At 37.2% G+C, this 13,181-nt stretch overlaps 1 protein-coding gene across 5 annotated transcripts in view; it reads right to left on the reverse strand.

The window, feature by feature from the left end:
- Window positions 1-13,181, reverse strand: part of LOC112554025 — a 57,896-nt gene that overhangs the window by 11,826 nt on the left and 32,889 nt on the right. For 4 of the 5 annotated variants that reach the window (XM_025221595.1, XM_025221593.1, XM_025221596.1 and 1 more), the window contains 26 exons: window positions 13,009-13,112; window positions 12,714-12,829; window positions 11,992-12,185; window positions 11,623-11,788; window positions 11,062-11,173; window positions 10,654-10,732; window positions 9,951-10,198; window positions 9,429-9,561; window positions 9,141-9,278; window positions 8,754-8,883; window positions 7,926-8,024; window positions 7,650-7,708; window positions 7,237-7,330; window positions 6,778-6,855; window positions 6,368-6,478; window positions 5,924-6,099; window positions 5,443-5,511; window positions 4,703-4,822; window positions 4,362-4,505; window positions 3,934-4,227; window positions 3,550-3,837; window positions 3,130-3,262; window positions 2,221-2,415; window positions 1,718-1,883; window positions 500-567; window positions 155-255 (listed from right to left, as the gene is read on the reverse strand). In XM_025221595.1, the coding sequence (XP_025077380.1) occupies window positions 155-255; window positions 500-567; window positions 1,718-1,883; window positions 2,221-2,415; window positions 3,130-3,262; window positions 3,550-3,837; window positions 3,934-4,227; window positions 4,362-4,505; window positions 4,703-4,822; window positions 5,443-5,511; window positions 5,924-6,099; window positions 6,368-6,478; window positions 6,778-6,855; window positions 7,237-7,330; window positions 7,650-7,708; window positions 7,926-8,024; window positions 8,754-8,883; window positions 9,141-9,278; window positions 9,429-9,561; window positions 9,951-10,198; window positions 10,654-10,732; window positions 11,062-11,173; window positions 11,623-11,788; window positions 11,992-12,185; window positions 12,714-12,829; window positions 13,009-13,112 (3,615 nt within the window). The remainder of the gene's footprint in view (window positions 1-154; window positions 256-499; window positions 568-1,717; window positions 1,884-2,220; window positions 2,416-3,129; window positions 3,263-3,549; window positions 3,838-3,933; window positions 4,228-4,361; window positions 4,506-4,702; window positions 4,823-5,442; window positions 5,512-5,923; window positions 6,100-6,367; window positions 6,479-6,777; window positions 6,856-7,236; window positions 7,331-7,649; window positions 7,709-7,925; window positions 8,025-8,753; window positions 8,884-9,140; window positions 9,279-9,428; window positions 9,562-9,950; window positions 10,199-10,653; window positions 10,733-11,061; window positions 11,174-11,622; window positions 11,789-11,991; window positions 12,186-12,713; window positions 12,830-13,008; window positions 13,113-13,181) is intronic. The other variant, XM_025221594.1, reaches the window with a different exon arrangement.

Here is a 13,181-nt window from a genome sequence, read left to right on the forward strand (position 1 = left end):
AACATGTCAGTATAATTTTTTCCTGTAATCAAACCATAAATTGCATTAAAAGAAACTGTTATTGTACTTTATGTCGTTCAAGGCATGAGCTTGTACCATGTGGTATTCACCCTGACTACACATATAAAGATAATAAACAAATAAAAACACTAACCTGGTGTGTATTATAATATACTGTCTGCCCAGCGAAGTCCCACACACTGAACTTTAGTGGACCTTCCTCTGTATCAACAATCCATGGATGGATGTCAATGCCTGCAAAACAAAAGCAAAATATAAATTAATGATTGTATGTGTTTATGTTCTTTTGGTGTCTTACAATCCTGTGCTATTCCAGAAAGTAGAACATTTAAGTATAAGCTCCAATTTTTAAAAATCCTTCAAACATTGAGAATAAAAATTAGGCTATGCCAATTAAGGTTGTATTTGAATGCAGTTTTTTGTGCCAAAAACTTAAATCCAAATAGTTTGTTAAATATAACTTTTTTCCCTCACTCACCATCGGTGATCTCTTCACCAATGTTCATGTCAGCCTTATCTGTATCACTCATGAGAGCCTTTACTAAGCTGAAGAAAAAAACAACCACATAGAGACATCAATTATCATACTTCCACTTCCATTCGCTAAAGGTCAATCTGCAAGCTACGCTTTGCAAAATGGCATATAGATCTGTTAGCAGGCACTATCACTGAACTTCAAGACCTAACCAACAGACTGCATGACAGTTCAAATGCACATGGAATAGAGATCAGCACTGAAAAGAGCAAAGGTATGATTAATGGCAGTGGCAAACAAGATCTATATGAACAGTGTACAGGTCACAGAGGTAAGCAGCTTCAAGTACTTGGGAGCAATCCTCTCTAAAAACAGCAGCTCCAGCAAAAGTGACAATGGCTAAGCTAGATAGGATCTAGCATAGCCATACAATAAGGTTCACTACCAAGTACAAATCTGTACAAATCCCTGCTCCACAGATGTGACAGGTGGACTCTGCTCACAGACATGGCAAAGGAGAATTCAGGCACTCGAGAACAAGTGCCTGAGGAGGCTGTTCTGGATTTCACATAGAGAACACAGAACCAGCAACCTTATACAAAACAAGAAAGCCACATTCATAGGACACAAGGAACCTCTACTTTTAACAGTCAGATCTTCTTTGGTCATGTGACCTGGCACAACACCTTGTGGAAGAATACCCTTCAAGGCGCCTTGGGGGGTAGTCGACACCGTGGTGGCCTGAGGAAGAATTGGCTTACAAATGTCAAAGACTGGAGGAGACTTACTATCACCCAAAATAGGGAAGAGTGGTGGGCCCTGTCAGTTGCTGCATCTATCCATGTGCTTCCCCCAACTACAGATGCCTGTCAAAGGACGAGTGACTGAATATCTGAGAATTGTTAAAAAAGATTGTAAAAAATCCCATAACAGCATTACGAGAGCCACCTTAACCTTAGGAAAGGAAAGTTAAAGCCCCTTTTTATGATAGTTAAAGATAGAAATATACATGCATGCACATACAATAAATCGCACATGAACACATGCATGCATGAACACACACACACACAGAATAGATGCACATACAATTGTCATCTCTATCAGCATCTAATGCACTTTTAAAGATTCATAAAGAAGGGTTACTTCAAATTGCAGCAGCCCATTCATTACAATCATATTTTTCAAACCTGAACTGTCAAGCAGAGTTAAGAAATAGAACACCTGGTTTTGCCAGCTCCTCCAAGTCCAACCAGCATTAACTTGGTGCGTTTGCAGTCTACAGACCCACTGAGCAGACGTTTTAGATATGCATGGCAGCTGAAGAATCCTTTAGCTCTGATTTCCTTGGGTGGAGTCTTAAGCAGTGGGCATTCATCCATTTCCAAGCCTAAAAAAGAAGGCTGACATGCATCTAATTCTAGCAAATGATGTGCCATTTTTGCAAAACTACTAAAACTAAGCCTTTAATTCATTTGATACAGATGTATTGACACAATTGAGTGATAACTATGAAAACGGTCACATTCACAGCTGCAAACTGTAAAGGAAAAGTAAAATTTTAGCATATATATATATAGCATATAATGACATCAATAGGTGTCAAGTTAATTTACAAAATTTCTCACAGTTTAAACAAGATTTATAAAATTTTCCATTAGTCATTATGCTCTCCATGGAACAAAGTGCAGCTATCATGCACTTCAATACTAAGCAGGCCAACCTACGTTTCAATGGCAGATTGCCAGCGTGAGCTGACACTGACAGAAGGTTAGGGTTATGACTGACATTGAGGACACTGAGTTTGGACAGTCTCTGGATGCCATTTGGCACACCCACAATTCCCTGATACTGTAGACTCAGATACTCTAAAGCTTCCAGTGATAGGATTTCTTCTGGAAATCCAGAGGGTGTTTCATCACCTGTGAACAACAAAGTTCATGGGTTTATTAACTTCTGAAGACTTGAACCATAAATGCAAACAGTTTGTGCACTTTTTAAGAAGTGATGTTTAAAAGGGATGGAAACGGCATGTACTAGCTTTACTCAGTCACACGTGTCCATGTGCACAGCCATGCACAAAATAATTAATATAGACAAAGTGATGAAAAACTAAAATAAAGAACACATGTGATAGACGTTGGCTTAGAGGCCAGCTGGTTGGCAACACTGGTCAGTAGCACTAGTCTGATTGGCACACAAGTTTGTGTTGTCCAGAGGGAACAGAAGAGGGAACAGGGAGAAGGAAGGGGAAGCATCCAACTTCCTGTGAGGTGGACTCCAGCACCCAGCCTCTCAGTGCTGTCCTACAATACAACCAGAGACCCTTCACTCATAAACCCTCACGGCAAGTCTGTAAGGGAAGGAAGATGCGCAGCAACACACATCAGAGAGAGAAGCACAGAGAGAGTAAAACATGTTGCAGCACCACCATTGTCTCAGCCAGCAGCCCAGCTGAGGACTTTACCTAAGGTTTGCTTGAAGTGTACCTGTTAAGTGGTATTAGCTACAAGCAAGCTATGACTACACATTAAGCATTATCTTCAAAAAGCATGCACGAGCATGTGCCATTTAGTAGGGGACCGGGTTACAAACAGATAGCAAGAGTATCATGAAAATTCGAAAGAAAGAATTACTTGGTGGCTCTGAACTGACATATCCAAATCTTGGAAAAATAGTGAAAATTGTTGCATTGAGTTTCCCAATCTCCTTTGGGTCCAGGGTTCCATTGGCATCTTCATCAAAGAGTTGGAAAATAGCTGCTTTGCTCTGGAATTCAAGAATTTTTGAAAAAATATTTCTTTGAGGCATTTTATGCTCAAAAGAAATTGTGTATATATGTTTCCCACCTGTTATGCACCCTCTCATTTACTTGTCTTTAGAGCAAGAAAGCCTTTAAAAGGGCACAAAACACGATACTTTTCATGTTATATCTCTTCTTTCCATGACATTTTCATTAGTTTCTTGTCATGCTATTCAATATCTTCATCAGAATATTTGCAATAAAAATGAATGCACTGAAAAGTTGTGATAGTTTTATTTTGCTTTCAACTAACCTGGTTATTCGCATCCAGCCAACGAGATAAGTTCTGCTCTGTCATCATGTTTTCAAAGTGTTCTTTGGACAGAAGCTGGTTAGCTCTAACTTTGCACCATGGTACACCATTCAAACTCAGATCCTTTAATTTCTGAAGTTTTGTGATTGAAGATGGCAGTAAAGAGAAGCAATTGCCATTCACATATAAATTTTGTAGGTTAGAAAGGTTGCCAATATCATCAGGTAAGAATGTCAGCTGAAGGCTTTGGGCATAGAGGCGCAGTAGTGAAGTCAGTTTTGTCACCACCTGTGCAACAGTTCCAAGATATATGGTATATAAATATAACTATAAGAACAAAAAGAATAATCTAAAAACATACATAAAAACAAAATCTGTACTTGCCTTAGGAAATTTTTTGAAATGGTTTCTGCTTATATCCAAGCGCCGCATGTTCTTGCAGTTCTCCAAAGAATCTGGCAGAGCTGTCAAGAAGTTTTTGTCTAATGCTAAAGATTGAAGGAACTGACATTGCCCAATTTCCTCTGGCAGGACTTCAAGCAAATTATCACTGAGGTCCAGATCCTTGATATTGTACAGTGATGTAAAAACACTTCCTGGAATAGCTTTCAGCTGATTATTGCTTAACATCAGTGAGTAGATGAACTGTGGGTAATGAGTAAGAAATGGCTTGGATACCTGCAAGCAAAGATTTAGTTTTAAAGTTGTATAGTTCGATAATTGTTCTTTTTTTATTAGCTCTAACAGAAGTTAAGAAAAAGATGTCTGCTAACAGAATTTCTTATGATATAATAATGAATTTATTCAAGTACCTCTGTGAGACCTTGACCAGCTTGCCAGGTTGATGAGTGGCCAGTACACATCAGCAGTTCATCACTGGTGAAAGCCATGGTTCTAATCTCAAGCTCTTGACTAGCCACATCTCCCATTTGCATTCTGAGTTTGCTCTTAAGATTCTGTGATCAACAGGAAACATGTATATGTAGAGAATGTCAGATAAAAGCCATAAATTCTTAACACCCCCCACCCTCAACCCCATTCTAGCACTGGATGCATGCATGCGCTCTCTCTATCTCACTCACATACACTCACACATATATTTAATATGCAAACTAGTGTACACATTAATACACACAATTGGCCATGTGCTTACTGCTGCATGTTCTTTGACAGTCTCATACTCCTGAAAATAATACGGGGACAGCTGATCTTTGAAAGAAAGGTAAAGCAGGAAAGCCAGCACTGAGACCATCTGACGCAGTCCCTTCCAGATCTGTAGGACACAATAGCATGAGCTCATTATCTAAGTATGACCCTTCCTATATATTCTATAAAGAATGTATGTGTCTTTAATAAATTTATGCACTTTTTTATAGAGAGATGTCTCTAGCACTCATGTAAAGCCATTGCTAATTTAGTAGTACGGAACATGGCACACATACACACATAGGTACAGGCTTGGTGGTTGGGGGTAGTTACTGGCCCGGTGACAACTCCATGTCTGACTGAAAGAAAGCGGGAGGGGGTCAGCTAGCGACAGGGTGGAGGTACAGGGATATTTTGTAGAGAAGTTGAGTGTGAAGGTTGGGTGATGAGGGCATGAGGACAGAATGTGAGGGACAGCGCAGAGCTGAGAACTATGACTCATTGAGAGGGAGTGTGTGGTGTGGATTTTTGCCTTAGCCAGAACTATCAACTGGCATTAAAGTAAAAGGACTTGAAACCAATCAGTGTTGTGTTTGTTCTTGTGGTGAGATTGGAAATCAGCCCTCATCTACCCCATTACACTAATGTCACAAGTTTTTAACAACACCTCTTATACATTTACCAATGCCTTTGAAAAATTACACAGCAGCCAGTGAGTACAGACAGAAAACTTTACAGACTCTTTACCTCATCAAGGGATGAAATCTCCATATCAGAAAAATTCTCCAACAGATGGTCATAATTTTTCAGACCTTCCTGAAAATGGTTGAAATTAACAAGAACATATTAAAACTGTGGAAATTGATTAAGCATGCACACATAAAAATGAATGCAACTCAGTATGAATCCATCCAAAACTCTATGATTTGATCTATTAAACTAAATGAACCATCTCCAATCGTACATCTCCAATCGTACACCCTACAATTTTCTTTCAGTGTGCAAAAATAAACTATTCTGAAAAAGCCTGAAACGATCATATAAAATTCATAAACAAGTATACAGAAAACACTGGGGAAAAATTAAAACAAGAATAAAAGTATACACCTAAAACAAATAGTAAACTAAGTAAGAAAATGCCAGAATTAAACATGTAAATTTAACAGAGAACTTTATCCTTGAATATGAGATCAGTTCAAAAAAAACAGGCAGCTACTGACATACTAACCTTCTGTAGGTGTAGCAACATTAATGCCCATGCCCAGATCAGTGGACGGAAGGAGGTTTCTGATTCCATAGGAAATGGAAAACCTGGATTGTTGAGCAAATGCACAATGCGAAAACACTCCACTTGTGATGGTAGGTTGTATGTAGGTTGTACAGACATCACACTGTTGATGTCACCTGGAGAAGAAAATTTCACTAGATTTAAAAAAAATTTCTGCACTGCTACTGGCACAGCTATTTAACAGGGAAATGAGTATGTATGTATGTGCGCATGCATGCATGCACACAAACACATAAACATATTTTTGTGTAAATAGTCATGAATTTTAGAGTTTATTTACTCAAGTTAAATACCATTGAAAATAACATTTTTCTTGAAAATAACCTTCAAATAAAAGTAATTTGATAGATCAAAACCAAGCTGCCAAAATGTATAAATACCCACCACGGATGTAGCAGAGTGGGTGTGCGCAGAGCTCGTGTGTTAAGCGATTTAAAGGAATGAAGGCCAGATCTTTTACTGACAGGTAAGAGGGCAGAAGGACCATAGCTGTTCCTGCAAATATATCTGGTTTTTTAGGGGATGCTTTCTCACACATATTCCTAGCATGTAATCCACATATTAGTCAACTGCAATCTTCTTTCAAACAATTTAAAGAATCTTTCAAGGCAATTAAGGCATTGTAAATGCAAGTGTCAGTTTGCCTATTTATTATGTAGTTAACAATTTTCAAGAAATAAACTATGAGGTAATATATATAGACGATCCATCACAACAAATGAAACTCTGCAATAGTTAAATACTCTGAACATAAGCTGAAGTAAGAATTAACTCTCTTAAAGATTACTGTTTACCATTAAAGTCCACGTGCCCATCCTGAAAAAGAGCCTTTTCCACTAAGTCTTTCTTGCTCTCCATCTCTGCAAACAATACTGAAAAACAGAAGGAATGAGATGGTTTTCTCTCTTGTGGCTTTTAGCAGGGAAATCAGTGTTTTCCTGAGAATCTTTAATCATTCTAATCATTTTTAAGTTGAAAACTAAAAGTTTTACAAATGACACTTTAAAAAACTCTTTGATGGTGACTTTTACACCTCTAAAACAAAAATATAGTAACTTTACAGGACGCATTTCTGAAATGGTGAAGAACTGGTTAAAGTATCTTTTGTTATTGTGAAATTTTTTCGGACTGTCTACAATCGGCACTGGTTACATAACAGGTAATGTTATACAGAATAGTCAATCTTAATTCTTAAGTATCCCAAATAAAAGACTATATTCTAAATGAGAAAAATTTATGTCTGGATCCAGTACCTGCAGGAGATATGATATCAGTGCATGGAGCAATCAGTTCATCCAAATCATTGACCTTCATCAACAACTCCTCTAGGCAATCCAGAAAGTGTTGCTGAAAATATGTTTGCTAAAATGTTTAAATGTTTTTGTTTGCAGCATACATGACCAAAAATGAACATACATGCCTGGACCAAACATTATCACTAATACTTAACGCCAAAGCTTACAAAGCATGCAAAAATAAACTAATACGAACAGCAGAGAAGGGACTTGTCTAATAAAAATGAATTTTAATAAAGGCAAATTAAAACACTTCAATTAGGATTGATCATTTGCTAATAGAATATAAGATTGATGCACCAATCTTTCATGAATGGATTCTTTGTATAAACTAGAAAATAAGTGTAACAAATATACAAACACAAACATACCTCTTGAAATTTCCAAAGTGGCAGGGGTTCTTTGAGTGTGTTTGGTGGAGCTTCAAGATCTGTGGATTGGATAGTGTTCCAATACTATCTTACAATAAGTCACAATTAAACTATATTAACTACTAAGTTTGGTTTTAATTATGTATTTTTCCAAACCTTATAATTTGTTCTTCATATGGATATGCTCATGCACAAACCTACATGTACAAACATGCATGCACAGGCACACACACACACACAAACACAGTGAATGCCAGCTTTTCAACAAAAAATTACCTGCAAAATTTCCACTCATTTCTTTCTGCTTGAGCTCTGCATAACCTCTTGGCCGAATCCTCTTAGAATTGAAGCTGATATTTTCTCCAGTGGGAGACACTATTTAAGATCAAGACAACTGATGTACAAGGGGCTGGTGCCACAGTCAAGTGATTAATGCTTCAAAACAGACATTTTCAAAATCAAGGCTTACTTCAGCTCACATGGGCCCACCAAGGATATGGGTACTTAAAATACTAAAGAAGTAAGAGGAAGTGGGAGAAAAGAGGTTCCACTTTTTTCATGCCATGCTGTGCATGGTGAACCACTAACAGTACATTGGCTACATGGTCACAAGGTTATGGACCCTATACCTTCTTACTTTATTTTTTTACTATGTTTAAATGTGGAATGTATGAAAAATCCAATAATGCATGATCTGAGTTATGCAGGCATGACTAACATATGAGTAAGAACTAGCTTCAAGAGGATGATTACAGTCTATGCAATATCTTGAGAAATCCTTGCATAGTTCTCATGAAGTGGACAGTGGAGCAGTTAGAGCACTGGTACCTGAACATGGAGGTGTGCATGCAAGCTGGCTTGATGCCTGTATGACACAACAAACTTTTCCTAGTTGAATGTTGAATAGGTACCTGCAGGAGCTGAAGGGACTTGGAGAAGGTAAGGCAGCAAGGGAGAGGACATGGGTACTACCCTCTCAAAAAGATGACCATGACAGAAGTGTTCTCTCTAACACCTCCAACCAAAACAACTACCATTCTACTTTTATGTTTACCTTATACATATGGCTGCAACAACAAAATTTTGTACATGATCTCTGTATACCTATAAACTGTGTCCTTTTATGTTCAGCTGCAGTGACAAGTCCAGGTAGGATAACAGAACTTTCTTTTTGAAGAATCTCCACAGTATTGCCTGGGAAGAATTGAGACCTTTTTGCTAGCTGCCAGGAGTTCTGTGAGGGGGTAAAAAACACATCAAAACATCAGAATCTAAATCAGATGGCGACTGAATTCAGAACTCTGAATAATGCCTTCACATCAGAATAATGACACAGAAGCATCTGCTACAAGCTCTGTGGAATGTCTTAACACAGTCTGGTAACCAATTTATTGAAGAAGATTTAGAACATAAACGTAGGGAGACAGCAAACATACTGGAACAGCTATATGGCAAAAAATTTTGCAGTAAACATGCCAACGATATACATGCCTTAACTCCAGGTATACATAGTGCAGTTAAACCAGTAATGGTTTTGCTGATAGTTAACTGAATTTCCCATCCATCTACTGTCTCTTTGCTGATTTCCAGTCCATTCAAGTATAATGAAACATCACTCTTTCCAGGCATCTGAGACAATCAATGCGAACAATAAATATTACAATGTAACTGCAACTGTCAACTCCCATTTTTCCAAAATTTTGCACCAAATCTTAAAGCCGTTTTAGGTAAGTGACACATCATATATGACTAAGATTAACAATGTAGGGATGTATGAACCTCTGAGAACTGCATGCAGATAGATAGGACATTGCCCAGACAGCACTTTATGTCAGCTTGAGTCTTTGAATTGCCTTGTGTGTCTAAGAAAGTGCCTGTAGGTCCTTGGAACTCGAAGAATTGACCATTTGGTCTGAAATATATCAGGCATCAAAATAAATAAATAGAAGAAAAAAATCCTGCACATTTTGGGATGACATAAGTATGGTTTTAGTTCTGAAAATAAAATATCACAAACATCAGAAACTGAAGAATGTGATTTTTTATGAAGTAATAAATATTATTGTACAACATGCCAAAAAATACAATGCAAAAGAATAATATAGGAAAAAAGAGTAATTTTATGTTAATAATAAAGAAATGCTGAAACCAATTAAGTTGTCATTAATTTTAAACAAAGATTTTTATTTTTTTGTATTAAAATTATGCATAGATACATATGCTTCATACAACGAATGAAGGTCTTAAGACTGTCACTACTCTAAATCTCAATTATTTCCTTCCAGAACATTATACACGTACAAGTCCCCTCTCACAGAGAAGTGGTAGCCTCGAAGAATCCTGATACTGGCTTTATTGAAATAAACTGGTGTCAAAGGCTGGTTCAGGGTCACAGATTGATTTTTCTTCATGTTCAGCAGAGGACCAGTGACAGTTGTTTGAATGTGACTTGCTTCAGCTTCGGGGTCAGCCATTGGTTCTGACTGCACTCCATGTTTGATAACTGAATTGACGCGAACAAACCCAGGCTTGATGAAAGACTCACATTTCTGCAAAAATGAAATTCTCTCAATCCTGATTTTTATGAAAATAGTGACACCCCATGCTGATGCTAAGATCTAGCATTCACTTCACAAGAATATGACAAACTCATGCATAAAAGAAAACTTTTCTTCAAAGACAATGCTGCCTCTATTCCATGGACAAGAAAACTTGAATTGTAAGTGATACTAAAGTTGTCCTGCAGACAAAATTCATGATATATATATATCTCAAAAACATCTCACGGCAAAGTAAGGGTGAATAAAATTATAAACACTTTTAAAGAAAGATCTTACAAAGATACCTCACTCCTGACACTGAGTGACACATCAATCAAAGATGAATAAGCCACCTATGGTTATTGGTTATATATATTGATATAGCTCATGGTGGATAAGTGAAAGGTTATTTCAGTACTTTAATTCTGCCGTTATTTATATAAAACAACTGAAAGAACCCTCACTGCTAAGTATCTGATGCACCTGGAGCAGATGTGACAGTGATGACAGAGAAGGCTCATGCCATCACAACACAGAAAGCATCTGCAGTGGAAAGAAAATAGAAACAGTACAGTCTTTTTCATTTTCCAGTATACAGTAACACTGTTGTAGTAAATCTAATGAAGAATTCATTCAAAGTCAATGTTTAATATATGTTTTACTTGTAAAATGAGGAGGATTTTAAAAAAGTTTCTTATACAAGTGTTTTTTTTTTCTTATCTGCTGCAGATGTACATAAGTATGTTTACCTGATTATATTTGATTCCAACGTTACTGTTGTCCTACTTAAGTAAAGCAGGCGAAGAGACCATTTACTCTAAAAGTGATACAATACTGGTTCTGTATTCTTGGCAAAGTGAAAAGGAACTGACATTTGGATGGTATCTGGATGCCTAAAATGACCATCTGTCTTCAGCTGATTAAATCTCTGGTTGGCAGCTTGTAGGTAGACATAGTTGTGGAATGGAACTATGCTTGGATATTCTGAAAAGAAAAAAAATCATGTATAACAGAAATGATGCAGTCACCTATGCATCTAAACGAAGCAGGAACTACCACTGAGAAAACATTCACTTGTACAAAAATTAAAATAAATTAACTGCATGCTTCTGTAGATAAAGAATCTGCTACATTGAGATGCAGAGCATTTTCCACAGTTAAGCAATGTGCTGGGGAAAATGCTCTGAATATCACCATAGCAGATTCAATATCTAACCATCATCAGTTCTTGCAAGGACTCAACATTCAAAGGTTTTATAAGGCTTTACCATGTAAATAATTAAAAGAAACCTCAACATAGCAAACTTAAATTTTATTACAGTTTCAAGGTATACTATTATACTAATAATGACTCAATATGGCAAATTAAGGAAAAAACCCTCAAAAATGAATTAGGTTTAAAAAAAATGGATGAAATGACAGAAAATACATACGAGGGCCACATTTTTCTTCAATGCTGGGCTTGACTTTGTGAATCTTACACATTGAGCCCCTTTCATCAGCAGAAAATGTGGCATAGTAGACAAAATGAAAAACTGATTCCCTTTTTAAAGCCAGTTTAAGGTTGCCTTCACAGCACTGATCACAAGGTACGGTGACCTGAAAGAAGGAAAGAAACTGCATTTCCCTGATCATATATTTTTCTTCTTTATTTAGCAATTATAAGGGTTTTTATTTCAGTGTAGCTGTAATTTAGGTAGGGCATAAATAGTATTACTTTAAGTGCATGTATACATGCATTCATCCATGCATGCACAAACATTCACACACTTTGTATATAGATTAATTACAAAAAGACTAACATGTGTGGCAATGTTGTGTTTGCGGAAAACATAATCAGTGATCACAGAGACTGTCTGCAAAGCTCCCCATAAACACTTGTTGTTGTTCAGTCTAGCTGCTGGTTCCTGTGAAGGCAACATGGGTAGCCTCCCACTGATCACAAGCACAGGGGAGCCTTGCAGGCTGGATGTGGAAGACTCTTGACTGAGTGCTGCTGAGACAGTAAATTTTCTCAGCTATAAATGTTATTGTGTTCAGACTGAAAAAATACAGCTTTTATTCTGCTGGTTGACTTAAGATGTTACAATTGCTATTGTTCTTTCTCAAGAGTGGACCTTATAAACCAATCTCTCTGGTTATCAAAATCTTGTAATTTATGTCTGCTTTGATAATTGGCAAAAAGCATCATTTATGATACTTGTTTTGAGGATGGATAAATCTACAGTAGACTGCCATACCATGATTTGCAACAGACTATTTAACCAAAAAACAATCAGTAGGAGAGTGTCTTATGAATATGGAAGTATCACCTTCAATCATTATTTCTACCTTTCTACTGTACACATCTTCTTTGATAAAAGTTGATAGCATGCATTTATCGTCCTCTGTTAGCTCTATTTTAGCAGAAAGACCATACAAGAACACTATGAGCATTGTTATTGTCATCATTGTCATTTTAAAAGAAAGCCCAACCAAGGGTTTATATATATTTACTGGTAAGAAATAAATATCAAAGGCTTACATTCTTGATGCTCAAGATTTGTGTACCAAAGTTGGACAAGAACATCAACAGGTCCTTGTCGAAGTAGGAGTCCTGTCCTCCACACAAGCATGGGATTGATCACTTTCACAATATGCCTAAATTAAAAACACAAATAAATTGTGTGTGTGTATATATATATATGTGAACTGCTATGTAGCACTGTCTGCTGAACTGGCTAAAAAGTCTACTCTCGAGAGCATGGTAGACTCCATTACTGGCTAGAGTACCATATGTAATCAACCCAAGCTAATAATGATGTTACGAGTGTTCAGACCTGAAGACATGTAAAAGGACAGATGGTGGTAGACCAGGAAAGATGGTGTGGAACAGGCTAGCATGAAGGGTGTTGGGTGGAATCGTGTCTGGCCATAGCTGATCCTTTAACACAGAAGATTACAAAACTTTGAGTGTTGTGCATCAAACCCATGACAAAGGGCACAGCTTTGT

This window comes from Pomacea canaliculata, linkage group LG13, assembly GCF_003073045.1.
Source record: "Pomacea canaliculata isolate SZHN2017 linkage group LG13, ASM307304v1, whole genome shotgun sequence".
Taxonomy (NCBI): Eukaryota; Metazoa; Mollusca; class Gastropoda; order Architaenioglossa; family Ampullariidae; genus Pomacea; species Pomacea canaliculata.